The 18533-nt window shown below is 40.2% G+C and overlaps 1 protein-coding gene across 5 annotated transcripts in view; it reads left to right on the forward strand.

The window, feature by feature from the left end:
* The window catches only part of tbc1d1 (TBC1 (tre-2/USP6, BUB2, cdc16) domain family, member 1), a 122706-nt gene that overhangs the window by 77994 nt on the left and 26179 nt on the right, over nt 1–18533 (forward strand). For all 5 annotated transcript variants that reach the window (XM_062027223.1, XM_062027224.1, XM_062027225.1 and 2 more), the window contains 2 exons: nt 6798–6959; nt 10537–10695. In XM_062027223.1, the coding sequence (XP_061883207.1) occupies nt 6798–6959; nt 10537–10695 (321 nt within the window). The remainder of the gene's footprint in view (nt 1–6797; nt 6960–10536; nt 10696–18533) is intronic.

Below are 18533 nucleotides of genomic sequence, written 5' to 3' on the forward strand. Positions count from 1 at the left end.
TGCTGCTCCGTTATTGATTGAAGTAAAGTGTGAATGTCATTAAAACAGTTAGCTCCATCTTTTGACACTTCTTGCACGCTACACCGCTACAACAAAGATGACGGGTGAGAAGACGCTGTCGAAGATGAGCCACGTAAATAAGACCGCCCACAAAACGGCGCATCCTCAAGCGACTGTCAGAAAGCGGCCTTGAAGATGATCTGTAAAACATCATCTATGCAACATTTTGACCAAAGAACCACCATTACATGTTATGTAGACCACAAGGAAGTCTTTTACATTTAGAAAAAAATAATAATAATATGACCACGTGGATACGGCATGGCGCAGTTGGGACCCGAGGGTTCCTGGTTCAATCCCCACCTTCTACCAACTTCGTCGCGTCCGTTGTGTCCTTGAGCAAGACACTTCACCCTTGCTCCTGATGGGTCGTGGTTAGGGCCTTGCATGGCAGCTCCCGCCATCAGTATGTGAATGTGTGTGTAAATGGTTGAATATGGAAATAGTGTCAAAGTGCTTTGAGTACCTTGAAGGTAGAAAAGCGCTATACCAGTATAACCCATTTACCATTTACCCCTTTAATGCGGCCCTATAATCCGGTGCGCTTTATATGTGAAAAAATATGTTTTAAAATAAACAATTAATCGGCGGTGCGCCTTATGGTTCGGAATTTTATTTTTATGCTTGGCGATCGGCTCACAACCCCTTGGGAGGTCGACCGGCCGCCCGCGATGGACGTAATGGTCACCGCACTACACCTTTTAGAATGTGTAGTGCCATTTAGTGTTCCGTGGTCTGTCATTAAACATGGAATTTGGCCAAAACTTGAACCGATGTGAAACTTGTTTAGCTGTTATGAGTCATGAAAATGTGGTGGAAAAGCATCAGCTTATCACTTTGTCTCTGCATTGTTTCCCTTACGGGTAAACTGTCTGTGTGTGTGTGTGTGTGTGTGTGTGTGTGTCAGCTCCAGGGAGGAGCGTCCAGTGCCTTTGTGTGTTATCTAGGGTGGAGTTTTCCAGAGAAACCCAGCGGTGGTGCAAACTGGCCCACAGCCAGTCTAGCGAACTCAACTCCAGTCCGCCGATAAGACAGGCGGTCTATTCTTACTCAAGGCGTGACGGCTCTCCGCTTTGTCCAAAGAATGCTTCATTTACAGTAAACAGACCCTTTCCAATATCCTGGAAAAGTGTATTTTTTTCCATTCTTCCATTCAAAACGTTAAAACGTCCGTAGATTATCGATTCAGGGCCGACAACTTCAAACGATTTCAAGTATTTAGTTGTTTATTTGTACATCATTTGGGTCTCCAGCTCACAAAACCCACGAAAACAGGATTTCAAAAAATGAGAACAGTGTGAAGAAATTCGCCCAAACTTTACAGCAGAGCGTCACACACTACTCATCTACTAAACTCAAAGCACCTGCACAGGTTGTCTTTAAGTTGCTTGACTTTTGTTCAATGTTCTCAGTTAGGATGAATATGGGGAAGACTGCAGACTTGGCAACTGGCCAGAAGACCATCATTGATACCCTCCAAAAGGATGTAAGCCACACAAGTTCATAGCTAAGGAGTCTGGCTCTTCAGAGTGCTGTTTCCAAGCATATCAATGGAAAGTCTAGTACAGGGGTGTCGAATTGGTTTTCATTGAGGGCCACATTGCAGTTCTGGCTGCTCTCAGAGGGCCGCATGTTACAGTGAATTATAATATTTAATCGGCTTGTTTATAATATTACACAATTCCCTACGGAGCTTCATTTTCTACATACAAATTGATGGATAACATGCTTTTAAATCATAAGTGAGGGGGACAAACATACAAAAATGTTAGGAAAATTAGTTAATACTACAGAGGGGGCGCAACTTGTACCAACAAAGGCCGCATAATAAAAAGTCAAAGTATGTTGATATATTTTGATTATTTGTAAAAAATGCTAAACATACAGTCGTGGTCAAAAGTTGTAAAGAACATAAAGTCATGTGGCTGTCTTGATGTTCCAATAATTTCTACAACTCTTATCTTTTTGTGATAGAGTGATTGGAGCACATACTTGTTGGTCACAAAAAACATTCATGAAGTTTGGTTCTTTTTATGAATTTATTATGGATCTACTGAAAATGTGAGCAAATGTGCTGGGTCAAAAGTATACATACAGCAATGTTAATATTTGCTTACATGTCCCTTGGCAGGTTTCACTGCAATAAGGCGCTTTTGGTAGCCATCCACAAGCTTCTGGTTGAGTTTTTGACCACTCCTCTTGACAAACTTGGTTCAGTTCAGCTAAATGTGTTGGTTCTCTGACATGGACTTGTTTCTTCAGCATTGTCCACACGTTTAAGTCAGGACTTTGGGAAGGCCATTCTAAAACCTTCATTCTAGCCTGATTTAGCCATTCCTTTACCACTTTTGACGTGTGTTTGGGGTCATTGTCCTGTTGGAACACCCAACTGCGCCCTAGACCCAACCTCCGGGCTAATGATTTTAGGTTGTCCTGAAGTATTTGGAGGTAATCCTCCTATTTCATTGTCCCATTTACTCTCTGTAAAGCAGCAGTTCCATTGGCAGCAAAACAGGCCCAGAGCATAATACTACCACCACCATGCTTGACGGTGGGTATGGTGTTTCTGGGATTAAAGGCCTCACCTTTTCTCCTCCAAACATATTGCTGGGTATTGTGGCCAAACAGCTCACTTGTTGTTTCATCTGACATCACATGGACAAAGATAAGACCTTCTGGAGGAAAGTTCTATAATTAATGTGTTGTTTTTTTTTTACAAAATCGAAAATCAAAATGGCCTCGGCATACTTTGACTTTTCAGTATGCAACCTTTAGTAGAAGACGTTTGGACACACATGAGTTGTATTCAATGTTTACATTGAGGTTTTTTTTTTGTTTGTTTACCATTGTACTGTTATTGTTTTATCCAACAATATGCCTTTGGACACCCCTGTGTTTATACAATATTAATATGAATTACACGCAATTTTTCCGTCAAAATTGAAAGAACGAATATATTTAGTAAGAAAAGATCAAGTGCTTTATTGGTGCACCTTACTTCCAGGCTTTTGTGGGCCACATGAAACAATGTGGCGGACCAGAACTGGCCCCCTGGCCTTGCGTTTGACACCTGTAGTCTAGTGGAAGGGCAAAACGTGGCAGGCGAAGATGCACCAGCAGAAGAGCTGACCGTGGGCTTCTGCGGATTATCAAAGAGAGAAGATTCATGAAGGAGCTTCTCACCCTATCTCTAAGGGAGAGCCCCGCCACCCAGCGGAGGAAACTCATTTCGGCCGCTTGTACCCGTGATCTTGTCCTTTCGGTCATAACCCAAAGCTCATGATAGGTGAGGATGGGAACGTAGATCGACCAGTAAATTGAGAGCTTTGCCTTCCGGCTCAGCTCCTTCTTCACCACAACGGATCAATACAGTGTCCGCATTACTGAAGACGCCGCACCGATCCGCCTGTCGATCTCACGATCCACTCTTCCCTCACTCGTGAACAACACTCCGAGGTACTTGAACTCCTCCACTTGGGGCAGGGTCTCCTCCCCAACCCGGAGATGGCACTCCACCCTTTTCCGGGCGAGAACCATGGACTCGGACTTGGAGGTGCTGATTCTCATCCCAGTCGCTTCACACTCGGCTGCGAACCGATCCAGTGAGAGCTGAAGATCCTGGCCAGATGACGCCATCAGGACCACATCATTGCCGTGGTTAAATTCGAGCCCTGCCTTCCTGGTCACTGCAGCGTCTCTCCTTCTGCACAAACGGTGACTGACAGCCTGAACAAGGCAAAGTCTTTCATTTTAATGCAAAATCAAAACAAGAACATTGTCAGTCACACTGAAGTCACATCATCTTCCTATTTCTTCCCTTTTAGTGCTGAGCAGCTCTTGTAATCACTTCATAACGCCTAATATCCCTCCTATTTCCTGGGGGGTTATAAAAGCCTTTTGGAGTCTTCTGTCACTTTCAGCACTTGTGCCAAGTTGCATGCTGGTCACTCAGTGAGTGACAAAGCAAATAGGCTCTGAGCAGAAGAAGCGAGTTGAGTTTCAACAAAACAGAAGAGGACGTTAAGAGAGAGAGCGAGGAAGGGTGTTGTCAAAAACAGGAACAGATTAGTGCCTCTGGGTGTTCCCTCACCTTCTTTTGATCACTCTTCTAACGGAAACTTACAAGTTGTCTATTTCTATTTGCTTCATACACTGTGTGTGTGCGCTAGTGTGTGATCATTCAGAGTGAAGAACTGCAAAGACAAATAGTTCAATTCATAAGCACACTTAATACGTTCAAGCTAGATCCACACATCTGCGTCATTGGATTAGTTTTTTTTCATAGCCAATACCGATTATTAGTTGTCAAGTAGGCCGATAACTGATATTTGGAGTCAATATTCATTCAAAAGTCCCAAGAGCTAGCTTATGCTTAATTTTCGCCCGGAAAAGGGTAGAGAAGGGAGGAGACCCTGCCCCAAGTGGAGGAGTTCAAGTACCTCGGAGTCTTGTTCACGAGTGAGGGAAGAGTGGATCGTGAGATGGACAGGCGGATCGGTGCGGCGTCTTCAGTAATGCGGACGCTGTATCGATCCGTTGTGGTGAAGAAGGAGCTGAGCCGGAAGGCACAGCTCTCAATTTACCGGTCGATCTACGTTCCCATCCTCACCTATGGTCATGAGCTTTGGGTTATGACCAAAAGGACAAGATCACGGGTACAAGCGGCCGAAATGAGTTTCCTCCGCCTGGTGATAGGGTGAGAAGCTCTGCCATCCGGGAGGAGCTCAAAGTAAAGCCGCTGCTCCTCCACATCGAGAGGAGCCGGATGAGGTGGTTCGGGCATCTGGTCAAAAAAAAGGTGAAATAACCGAAAACATGTTTTGTTTTCTAGTTTCTTCAAAATAGCCACCCTTTGCTCTGATTACTTTTTTGCACACTCTTGGCATTCTCTCTTCAAGAGGTAGTCACCTGAAATGGTTTTCACTTCACAGGTCTGCTTGAAGCTCATCGAGAGAATGCCAAGAGTGTGCAAAAAAGTAATCAGAGCAATGGGTGGCTATTTTGAAGAAACTAGAATATAACACGTTTTTAGTTATTTCACCTTTTTTTGTCAAGTACATAACTCCACGTGTTCATTCATACTTTTGATGTCTTCAGTGACAATCTACAATGTAAATAGTCATGGAAATAAAGAAAACCCATTGAATGAGGAGCAGGTGGTCCAAACGTTTGGCCTGTACTGTGTGTATGTGTGTATATATGTATGTGTATATATATATATATATATATATATATATATATATATATATATATATATATATATATATATATATATATATATATATATATATATATATATATATACATGTATGTATGTATGTGTATATATATATATATGTATGTATGTATGTATGTGTATATATATATGTATGTATGTGTATATATATATATATATATATATATATATATATATACATATATATATAGATATAGATAGATAGATATGTGAGTATGTATATATATATATATATATGTGTGTGTGTGTGTGTGTGTGTATGTGCGTATATTTATAACTATATATATAAAAACACTCACACATTAATATACGTGTGTGTGTGTGTGTGTGTGTATATATATATATAGATATATATATATACACACACACATATATATGTATATATAAAATATATATATATATATATATACACTACCGTTCAAAAGTTTGGGGTCACCCAAACAATTTTGTGGAATAGCCTTCATTTCTAAGAACAAGAATAGACTGTCGAGTTTCAGATGAAAGTTCTCTTTTTCTGGCCATTTTGAGCGTTTAATTGACCCCCACAAGTGTGATGCTCCAGAAACTCAATCTGCTCAAAGGAATGTCAGTTTTGTAGCTTCTGTAACGAGCTAAACTGTTTTCAGATGTGTGAACATGATTGCACAAGGGTTTTCTAATCATCAATTAGCCTTCTGAGCCAATGAGCAAACACATTGTACCATTAGAACACTGGAGTGATAGTTGCTGGAAATGGGCCTCTATACACCTATGTAGATATTGCACCAAAAACCAGACATTTGCAGCTAGAATAGTCATTTACCACATTAGCAATGTATAGAGTGTATTTCTTTAAAGTTAAGACTAGTTTAAAGTTATCTTCATTGAAAAGTACAGTGCTTTTCCTTCAAAAATAAGGACATTTCAATGTGACCCCAAACTTTTGAACGGTAGTGTATGTATATATATATATATATATATATATATATATATATATATATATATATATATATATATATATATATATATATATATATATATATATATATATATATATATATGTATATATATGTATATATATGTATATATGTGTGTGTGTGTGTGGATATCGATATATGCCAAATATGGATAATCGGCTCGGCGAATAATCGGTCGATCCCTAAATCGGATGCACTATCTATTGTGCCTGTGATCTATTATTGTGAGTTGCTGCCACAGGATGTTGTAGAGCTGCGGTTCGGTGTTCCCTTTTAAAATAACCCCCCATGCTGTGAATACTGGTGCTAGGAACAACATGCTGCTTACCCTGCTTCAGCTGTTATTTCCATGTCAAGACTCATGGCTAATCTTTCCAGCTGTTTCCTCCCTTGTGGATGATTTTAGCCTGCCAGTGGTGTGTGGTACACATGTGGAGGTGTGATGTAAGATCCATGCAGTCGCGAAGCACACATTCTGCAGGCAGGTGTTCCACCTGTGTCATAACGAAGGGCAACGTGCATGATGTGTGCGTGTTTGTTTGCAGCCTCAGAGAGCGACCTGCAGAACAAGCGCCTCAAGCTGGACTACGAGGAAATCACGCCATGCCTGAAGGAGGTCACTCTGGTCTGGGAGAAGATGCTGGGAACTCCTGGAAGGGCAAAGGTCAAATTTGACACCGAAACCATACACGCGTCGGTTACACAAGGTTTGTTTGCCTTTATCTATCTGCTCGGGGGTTTTTTTTATTTTCTTTGAAATCGGCAGCAGGGTTCTGCAAATATTGACCAGAGCTTAAAGGGTAATGCTCCACAACTGGAACTGTGTAGTGTAGTCTCTTATCAGCGTCGGTCTTGTTTCCCCAGTACTGCAAAGGAATCTGGACTTGATCCAGTTTTTGTTTGCCCTTCAACTACTTGTCTTTCTGTCTGCTTGCATGCTGCGTGCTGACAACAGCTACTCACCTGAAATGGTAACTGCCCTTTTTGCAATTTTGCCCATCGTTCACAATCATTATGAGAAACAAGACGGATGTAATTGTTGTTTTAATGCATTCTTTTTTTTTTTGCAAATATATTTTATTCAATTTTACAGTTAAAATCACATTTGACAGTCATACATTGCTCACGCAGGCCCTTCATACAGGCACACATCCACTCATACACACTCACATGCACACTTGAGGAGAGAGGTGCACTTGGACTTTAACAACTCAAGGTTTACAGTATAGACATTATTAGAAAAAATACCCAGATATTGCATATATATCCATCCATCCATCCTGCTCTGGCTCAGGATCAGCAGGCTATCCAGACCATAGCAAGATGGATGAATATTCCTCGGCATCAAGGATCCTCAGGAAGTGATCACAAGATCACCTCCTGAGGACCTCTCCACCGTTCGCACTTAAAAAAGAAGAAGAAAGTCACATCGCATGATCAGAAGCAAAAAAATACAAAATAAAAAGTCACAAAAAAAAAAAGAAAGCAAGTGAACCATGACAAAACCATATCAAAAGTGACACAAAAAAGCAATAGTAGTGTGGGATCAATACAAAAAATTAGAGCTGTCCAATAATGGCTTTTTTGCCGATATTGTCCAACTCTTCATTACCGATTCCGATATCAACCGATACCGATATATACAGTGGTGGAATTAACACATTATTATGCCTCATTTTGTTGTGATGCCCCGCTGGATGCATTAAACAATGTAACAAGGTTTTCCAAAATAAATCAACCAAAGTTTGGGAAAAAAATGCCAACATGGCACTGCCATATTTATTATTGGAGTCACAAAGTGCATTTTTTTTTTTAACATGCCTCAAAAGAGCAGCTTGGAATTTGGGTCATGCTCTCCCTGAGAGAGTATGATGATGTTGAGGTGGGCGGGGTTGAGATGGGGGGGTAGCAGGGGTGTATATTGTAGCGTCCCGGAAGAGTTAGTGCTGCAAGGCTGGGTATTTGTTCTGTTGTGTGTATGTTGTGTTACGGTGCTGATGTTCTCCCGAAATGTGTTTGTCATTCTTGTTTGGTGTGGGTTCACAGTGTGGCGCATATTAGTAACAGTGTTAAAGTTGTTTATACGGCTACCCTTAGTGTGACCTGTGTGGCTGTTGACCAAGTATGCATTGCTTTCACTTGTGTGTGTGAAAAGCCGTAGATATTATGTGATTGGGCCGGCACGCAAAGGCAGTGCCTTTAAGGTTTATTGCCGCTCTGTACTTCTCCCTACGTCCGTGTACACAGCGGCGTTTTAAAAAGTCCTAAATGTTACTTTTTGAAACCGATACCGATCATTTCCGATATTACATTTTAAAGCATTTATCGGCCGATAATATCGTCAGTCCGATATTATCGGACATCTCTACAAAAAATAATAACAATAAAAAAGGAATACAACTACAAAAAAGATATAGCATTGTTTTTTTTTTATGTCTATAAGTTATGATTTACTGACAATGTATGTCAGTAAAGGTTTCCAGGTTAGTTCCCATTTATTCATATTTGTAGAGTTTATAAATCTTATTTTTTTCAAGAGTCATTACATTCACAAGTTAATTTAACCAGTTCCTTAAGTCCGGTCCAGATGGGGTTTTCTACTCTTTGAGAAGGAGTCTTTTGACCAAGACCGTCCCGAGAAGCAACACAACTGTGATATATTTTGGAAGTTTTTGTGTTTCTGAAGACCACCCAAACAAGTTTATATCCCTGTCAGGGACAAGTTTTCTCTGAAGAAGAAGAAGATGCGGGACCAAAATGATTGAATAATTGGACATTCCCAAAACAAATGTTTTAATGCATTCTAACTCGTAAATATAAGTCAATGTAGTCAATGAGAGGTCCTCTATTCCGCCCGTAAAGCCCTGTAAATACCATCCAAAAACCACCAACAATACTCTGTTTACATGTCGTGACCTAAATTTTATTAGCAGTGTTGTTATTACAAGCGCTAACGCAGACAAACTATTTGTGGCGGCGCATTGTTACACAGAGCTAACAAGCTCTGACGTAATAAGCTGCTTTTTCGCCTCGGAGCTCGTGAAAGTTTATTCTATATCATAGGGGTGTAACGGTACGTGTATTTGTATTGAACCGTTTCGGTACAGGGGTTTCGGTTCGGTTCGGAGGTGTACCAAACGAGTTTCCACACGAACATATTAAGTAGCCGCCTCCGCTTCCTTCTGCCTCTGTTTCTGTCAGTCCTCTACACAGCACCCAGTATTGCTCCACCCACACAACCATCTGATTGGTTACAAACAGAGTGGTAACAGCCAATCAGCAGTGCGTATTCAGAGCGCTTAGCTTAGCGTTTAGCAGGTAAGCATCAGGCTGTGGACTCTGCCCAAATGATAATAAACACCTCCCAGTGAACTACTAGTAACATCACTATGAGCCCGTTGACCTTCTAGAAATATAAAAGGCAGCTCGGCTCGCTCGCAGTCCTGGCTTGAGGTGAAGGCTAATTCGCTTTTAGCATAACGTTAGCTCATTTTGCGTATGTTATGTGTGTGTGCGTGTGTTACGGACAGCAAAGCCCTGTCTGTTATTTCACTTTACCTTTTTCTGTGTTGAAGCAGCAAAAAAGGACATTATGTTAAATGAAGAGTTTCTGTCTCTGATAGTTGATATAATAATGTAACTGCATCATAAAGCCTACATGAACTCCATGATGTTCAGGGATGAATAGTCTCTCCTATTGCTACTGTACCATTTTTTCAGCTATAGTTACATTAATCATTAGTAATGCAGCAGCCTAGTTTTGAATGGCAGGGTCCCTGCTATCACATGTTGATAAAAATATAACATTTACATAATAAATCAACTACAGGCTTCCCAAATGCTGTAATAAATGAAGCATGATGAGTTGACTTGGAATGTTGCACTTTTTATATGTAGAAGAAAAGTTTTGTCATTTTATTTAATCTGAGCAACAACTTGAGGCAGTTTAATGTTGATTAACGTGGGCAGAATTATTATAGTGTTCCCAATGTTAAAAGAATAAAGCCATTGTTTACAAATTCGGTAAATAAATAACCAAAAAATTTATATTTTGTTGTTTTCTTACTGTACCAAAATGAACCGAACCGTGACCTCTAAACCGAGGTACGTACCGAACCGAAATTTTTGTGTACCGTTACACCCCTACCGGGATAATAACTGTGATAGGAAATGTTCCTCCCTATTCCCAACATTGCTCGGACAAGACGTGTTTGTGAGCATGTTGACCTTTTCAAAAACACGCACCCAGCCCACCTGGCTCTTGGCCTTCTTTGTCTGTGGCAGGTGTCCCGAGGCAGCATCGAGGCGAGATCTGGAAGTTCCTCTCCGAGCAGTTCCTGCTCAAGCAGACTGTCCCGTCGCGGCCACCGACCACTGACATGCCGTACAAGGAGCTGCTCAAACAACTCACCTCACAGCAGCACGCCATCCTTATTGACCTAGGTAAGGCAAACACTCCATATCTCAACTGCTACTGTCCGATGACTAACACTGTCAGCTCCTGGAAGGATTCTACAGTTTGTTATTGTGTTTGAATTTTTGGTCAAACCAGGATCCAGGAGCCGTAGCCATAGTCAAAATGTGCACAGTTGTGCATAGGAAAACTACTTGGCTTAGGTCAGGGTTTGTGAATTTAAAAGTGGGACATTATTGCGACCCATCAGGTAAATCGCTCCCTGTACTAACTGTACGACTGGTGTAGCTGAAAATCCGTCCGACCGGAACTCTCTAATAACTAAAGTTCCTTGGGTGAATAATGTAAACTCACTACACCGGTATGTTTCGGCGCTTTCATGGCGAGTTTACTGACAGATATAAGTAAGAACTTTACACTACTTTATATTAAAAATGGCAACAGTGGAGGATGAATGTCGCATAACAAGATGATAGAGAAAAAGAAGAAGCTTATCGACTACGGTGTCGGCACGGACTACAAAGGCGGACTAGCGCATTTTTTCAGTATTTATGCAGATTCCAAATACACATCAGCAGGTACTAGAAGGTAAGAAAAGTTGCTTTTGCATAATATTGCGAAAAAAAACACCAGATAATGTCTTACCCTATACACACACCATAATAATACTCGTATACTGAAGCAAAGTACAATCCATCAAGCGGTGCGTCTTCATAGCTTACCAAAGTCCTACTAAAACATTTTGATAGATTTTTGAGCGCCGTGTGTAATGGTCTATATTTACAATGGAACATATAAAATGTTGGTGTTGTTTACTTGAGTCATATTGCCATCATATTGCAGTCTACACATATCTCTTATGTTTGGCTGCCATCTACTGGTCACACTTATCATTATACCATGTACCAAATAAAATTGCTTTGAGGTCAGTAAGCAAAACCAGAATTATTCCGTACATAAGGGGCATTGTCGAGTTATGAAAATAAAAAATAAAAAATTTAAGTGCGCCATAGTCCGGAAAATACGGTAAATAAGACATATTTAAAACAAACACAGTGGCTTATTTTGGGCTGTGGAAGTCTTGTTACTGTTCTTTTTGTGAAACCGTTAATATGATCGAAGTGGAACCTCAATTCCCAAACAATTGGTTCTTGAACAGTAAGTCGAAAAGTTTGTAAGGTGGAGCAAATTTCTCCGTCAGAAACAATGTAAGTATGAATAATTGGTTCCAGCCTCAACAAAAGTCCATATTTTAGTGAAAGTTTGTAGACTTTGAACACAATATAAAGTGCTATACAGTACTGTATATCAAACATAACAAGGAGGTGATGGATTCATTTTCTCTTTATTAACAAGCCAAAACAACAACAAACTGATATCCTCGGTATTTACTGCTCCGCCAACACACGCAAGTCCCTTTGGTGCCCTCACAAATGATCAGATATCATAAAAATCCTTAACTTTAACTCCCATATTGCCACAGTAATAAACATTTAAAAAGGTAGAACCACTTACTTTTTAACATTGGCAAAAAAAACACAGAAAAGGGTGAAGCGCCAAGAAGTGACTGTTCAGTAGTGTACTGCATAACAAGTGACTTAGAGTGTTGGATACTTTTTGCCTGCAGGCAGGACACAAAATGAATGAATGAAGCGTCGCACACGGAGGATTATATGGCTCGACCGGAAAGTTCATACATCGGAAAGTTTGCTTATAGAGGGGTTCGTAAATCGAGGTTTTATTGTATAGTATTTTATAGGGGTGTCAAAAACAATTATTTTTGAATTAATCACAATTTTTCCTTGTAACAATTCTTAATCGATTAAAAAAAATCAAAAATCTATTAAAAAATATTTATTTTAAAATTGTGTTTATTTTTTCAAACTGTCCTGTCAGCTATTCAGGTAAATCACATGGTTGATGTGAAATGCTCATTTATGCTGTGCATATTTACTTTACAAAAGAGAAGTGTTGGATACTTCTCTTGTTGCCTTATTTGTATTTGACTTTATTAAATGCCTACTGAAATAAAAAATGTTTATTTAAACGGGGATAGCAGATCTATTCTATGTGTCATACTTGATCATTTCGCGATATTGCCATATTTTTGCTGAAAGGATTTAGTATAAAACAACGACGATAAAGATCGCAACTTTTGGTATCTGATAAAAAAAAAAGGCTTGCCCCTACCGGAAGTAGCGTGACGTAGTCAATTGAACATATACGCAAAGTTCCCTATTGTTTACAATGATGGCCGCCAGAAGTGAGAGAGATTCGGACCGAGAAAGCGACGATTTCCCCATTAATTTGAGCGAGGATAAAAGATTTGTGGATGAGGAAAATGCAAATGAAGGACTAGTGGGGAGTGAAAGCGATTCAGATAGGGAAGATGCTGTGAGAGCCGGGGGTGACCTGATATTCAGCTGGGAATGACTACAACAGTAAATAAACACAAGACATATATATACTCTATTAGCCACAACACAACCAGGCTTATATTTAATATGCCACAAATTAATCCCGCATAAAAACACCTAGGTGTTTGTTATGCTAGCTACTAGCTACTAGCTCGAGCTAGTTATAGCTCGAGCGGCTTATATGGACGGGATCCCGTATATATAACCCGCCAATACATTTCAAACACCTGCACAACACACACACTCACTCAGCCCGAAGGACCGTTCACCTAACCCAAGGTTCATAAAGCTTATATATTTAACCAAAGTTACGTACGTGACACGCACATACGGGCAAGCGATCAAATGTTTGGAAGCGCGCGGGTGGGACCTGATATTCAGCTGGGAATGACTACAACAGTAAATAAACACAAGACATATATATACTCTATTAGCCACAACACAACCCGGCTTATATTTAATATGCCACAAATTAATCCCGCATAAAAACACCTAGGTGTTTGTTATGCTAGCTACTAGCTAGTTATAGCTCGAGCGGCTTATATGGACGGGATCCCGTATATATAACCCGCCAATACAATTCAAACACCTGCACAACACACACACTCACTCAGCCCAAAGGACCGTTCACCTAACCCAAGGTTCATAAAGCTTATATATTTAACCAAAGTTACGTACGTGACACACACGTACGGGCAAGCGATCAAATGTTTGGAAGCGCGCGGGTGGGACCTGATATTCAGCTGGGAATGACTACAACAGTAAATAAACACAAGACATATATATACTCTATTAGCCACAACACAACCCGGCTTATATTTAATATGCCACAAATTAATCCCGCATAACAAACACCTAGGTGTTTGTTATGCTAGCTACTAGCTCGAGCTAGTTATAGCAAGCGATCAAATGTTTGGAAGCGCAGCTACGTACTCACGGTATCGCGTCTGTGTATCCAGATCAAAGTCCTCCTGGTTAGAGTCTCTGTTGTCCGAGTTCTTCGATCTTGACTGCATCTTTCGGGAATGTAAACAAACACCGGCTGTGTTGTGTTGCTGACTTCCCTCGCAAAATATCCGCTTCGCACCGACAACTTTCTTCTTTGCTTGCTCAGCTTTTCTCCATAATGCAATGAACAAATTGCAACAGATTCACCAACACAGATGTCCAGAATACTGTGGAATAATGAGATGAAAACAGAGCTATTTCGTATTGGCTTCAATGGGGAAGCCATACCTGGCTACGTCACGCGCATACGTCATCACCCCCGAGACGTTTTCAAGCGGAAGTGTGGCGGGAAATTTAAAATGTCACTTTATAAGTTAACCCGGCCGTATTGGCATGTGTTGCAATGTTAAGATTTCATCATTGATATATAAACTATCAGACTGCGTGGTCGGTAGTAGTGGCTTTCAGTAGGCCTTTAAATGTTTGATTGAATTATTATTTTGTTTTTTATATTTATTTCAAGCAATGTAGAAATTTAGCAGAGCTGTTTATCTATTTTATAGAGGAATGTAGTTAATCACAGAACTGGCACCCAATGTTATTAAAGTACTGATTTTGAAACCAGAATCGATTCTGAAACGAATCGCTACCCCTGAGAATCGAATCAAATCAAACTGTGTGGTGCACAAAGATTCACATCCCTAGTATCTTATTTGTTTTAAGTCATCTAGTATTATAACAGGGTTCTTGGAAAATGTTCTCTCCTGTAAGAGGTTGTATCTATAATCTGGGATAATCAGTCATAAAGACAAAAAAAAGCACACGTCGTGATGCCTTTTTTAAATCAATGCGCTGCCGATCAAAATAGGTACATTTTAAATGTTATTATAAATGTTACTACATTACATATATACTTACATCATGTACAGTCGTGGTCAAAAGTGTACATACTTGTAAAGAACATAATGTCATGGCTGTCTTGAGCTTCCAATCATTTCTACAACTCTTATGTTTTTGTGATAGAGTGATTGGAGCACATACTTGTTGGTCACAAAAAACATTCATGAAGTTTGCTTCTTTTATGAATTTATTATGAGTCTACTGAAAATGTGAGCAAATGTGCTGGGTCAAAAGTATACATACAGCAATGTTAATATTTGCTTACATGTCCCTTGGCAAGTTTCACTGCAATAAGGCGCTTTTGGTAGCCATCCACAAACTTCTGCTTGAATTTTTGACCACCACTCTTGACAAAATTGGTGCAGTTCAGTTTCTGACATGGACTTGTTTCTTCAGCATTGTCCACACGTTTAAGTCAGGACTTTGGGAAGGCCATTCTAAAGCCTTCATTCTAGCCTGATTTAGCCATTCCTTTACCACTTTTGACATGTGTTTGGAGTCATTGTCCTGTTGGAACACCCAACTGCGCCCAAGAACCAACCTCTGGGCTGATGATTTTAGGTTGTCCTGAAGAATTTGGAGGTGATCCTCCTTTTTCATTGTCCCATTTACTCTCTGTAAAGCACTAGTTCCATTGGCAGCAAAACAGGCCCAGAGAAGAATACTACCACCACCACCATGCTTGACGGTAGGAAGTAGGAATGGTGTTCATGGGATTAAAGGCCTCACCTTGTCTCCTCCAAACATATTGCTGGGTATTGTGGCCAAACAGCTCCATTTTTGTTTAATCTGACCACAGAACTTTCCTCCAGACGGTCTTATCTTTGTCCATGTGATGTCAGATGAAACAAAAATTGAGCTGACATTATGCTCTTTACAAGCGTATGTAAACTTTTGACCACGACTGTGAATGTTTTTTAGGGGCTTTATAGGCAGAAATAAACTGCTCCGATAGGCTCCATTGTAAACTGACTTTTGATCAATTTTATTAAAAATTTAGAATGTAAAACAAAAAAATCCATCCGTCGTCATGTCTCTCATAATGATTGTGACTGACAGGCAAACTTCCCCAAAAAAAGTGCAGTTCCCCTTTAACGTAACTCAATATATCCTCTGCTCACACATCTCACATACCATATTTTTCGGATTATAAATTGCAGTTTTTTTCATAGTTTGGCTGGAGGTGCAATTTATACTCTGGGGCGATTTATGTGTGAAATTTTTTACACATTACCGTAAAATATCAAATAAGATAGAAGAGGAAGCGGCGCATTGTCTACCTTTGGAGTTGGCAGAGTTGTTTAGAAGTGACACAGAGGAAGAAGATTTCATGTGATTTAGCGAATAGGAGTGACAGATTGTTTGGTAAACGTATAGCATGTTCGACAAACCCCGTTTCCATATGAGTAGGGAAATTGTGTTAGATGTAAATACAAACGGAATACACTGATTTGCAAATCATTTTCAACCCATATTCAATTGAATGCACTACAAAGACAAGATATTTGATGTTCAAACTCATAAACTTTATTTATTTATTTTTTCAAATAATAATTAACTTAGAATTTCATGGCTGCAACACGTGCCAATGTAGTTGGGAAAGGGCATGTTCACCACTGTGTTACATGGCCTTTCCTTTTAACAACACTCAATAAACGTTTGGGAACTGAGGAGACACATTTTTGAAGCTTCTCAGGTGGAATTCTTTCCCATTCTTGCTTGATGTACAGCTTAAGTTGTTCAACAGTCCGGGGGTCTCCCTTGTGCTATTTTAAGCTTCATAATGCACCACACATTTTCAATGGGAGACAGGTCTGGACTACAGGCAGGCCAGTCTAGTACCCGCACTCTTTTACTATGAAGCCACGTTGATGTAACACGTGGCTTGGCATTGTCTTGCTGAAATCAGCAGGGGCGTCCATGATAACGTTGCTTAGATGGCAACATATGTTGCTCCAAAACCTGTATGTACCTTTCAGCATTAATGGTGCCTTCACAGATGTGTAAGTTACCCATGTCTTGGGCACTAATACACCCCCATACCATCACAGATGCTGGCTTTTACACTTTGCGCCTATAACAATCCGGATGGTTCTTTTCCTCTTTGGTCCGGAGGACACGACGTCCACAGTTTCCAAAAACAATTTGAAATGTGGACTCGTCAGACCACAGAACACTTTTCCACTTTGCATCAGTCCATCTTAGATGAGCTCAGGCCCAGCGAAGCCGACGGTGTTTCTGGGTGTTGTTGATAAACGGTTTTCGCCTTGCATAGGAGAGTTTTAACTTGCACTTACAGATGTAGCGACCAACTGTAGTTACTGACAGTGGGTTTCTGAAGTGTTCCTGAGCCCATGTGGTGATATCCTTTACACACTGATGTCGCTTGTTGATGCAGTACAGCCTGAGGGATGGAAGGTCACGGGCTTAGCTGCTTACGTGCAGTGATTTCTCCAGATTCTCTGAACCCTTTGATGATATTACGGAGCGTAGATGGTGAAATCCCTAAATTCCTTGCAATAGCTGGTTGAGAAAGGTTTTTCTTAAACTGTTCAACAATTTGCTCAGGCATTTGTTGACAAAGTGGTGACCCTCGCCCCATCCTTGTTTGTGAATGACTGAGCATTTCATGGAATCTACTTTTATACCCAATCATGGCACCCACCTGTTCCCAATTAGCCTGCTCACCTGTGGGATGTTCCAAATAAGTGTTTGATGAGCATTCCTCAACTTTATCAGTATTTATTGCCACCTTTCCCAACTACTTTGTCACGTGTTGCTGGCATCAAATTCTAAAGTTAATGATTATTTGCACAAAAAAAAAAGTTTATCAGTTTGAACATCAAATATGTTGTCTTTGTAGCATATTCAACTGAATATGGGTTGAAAATGATTTGCAAATCATTGTATTACGTTTATATTTACATCTAACACAATTTCCCAACTCCTATGGAAACGGGGTTTGTATATGTTATAGTTATTTGAATGACTCTTACCATAATATGTTACGTTAACATACCAGGCACGTTCTCAGTTGGTTATTTATGCCTCATATAATGTACACTTATTCAGCCTGTTGTTCACTATTCTTTATTTATTTTAAATTGCCTTTCAAATGTCTATACGTGGTGTTGGCTTTTATCAAATACATTTTCCTAAAAAATGCGACTTATACTCCAGTGCGACTTATATATGTTTTTTCCCCTTCTTTATTATGCATTTTCGGCCGGTGCGATTTATACTCGGAAAATTACGGTATTTACTTCAGCATAACTGATGCGAAATACAAAAACGTGTTTGCTGTTTCCAAGCTTTAAAAACAAACCACACCCATTGTGACATACACCCAACTATTAGCTAGCGCCACACCCCCCCTTTTGCAACCACTTTGTTGGTTATTGTTCTCGTAGTTTCATCAGCAGTGTTCGTAAGAACGTGTCAGAGTTGTCGTGAAATGCTCCAAATCAATTATAGAGAAATGTAAAAATGCCAGGGACTTAAGGGGAAGTCGGACAACATGAGGTGAAGTACCGTATGACTGCAAGGTGCAGCCCTCCCACGCCCATCTCACTCGCACAATACACACACAAACACTTTTCCTT

Source organism: Entelurus aequoreus, linkage group LG18 (genome assembly GCF_033978785.1).
Source record: "Entelurus aequoreus isolate RoL-2023_Sb linkage group LG18, RoL_Eaeq_v1.1, whole genome shotgun sequence".
NCBI classification, from domain to species: Eukaryota; Metazoa; Chordata; class Actinopteri; order Syngnathiformes; family Syngnathidae; genus Entelurus; species Entelurus aequoreus.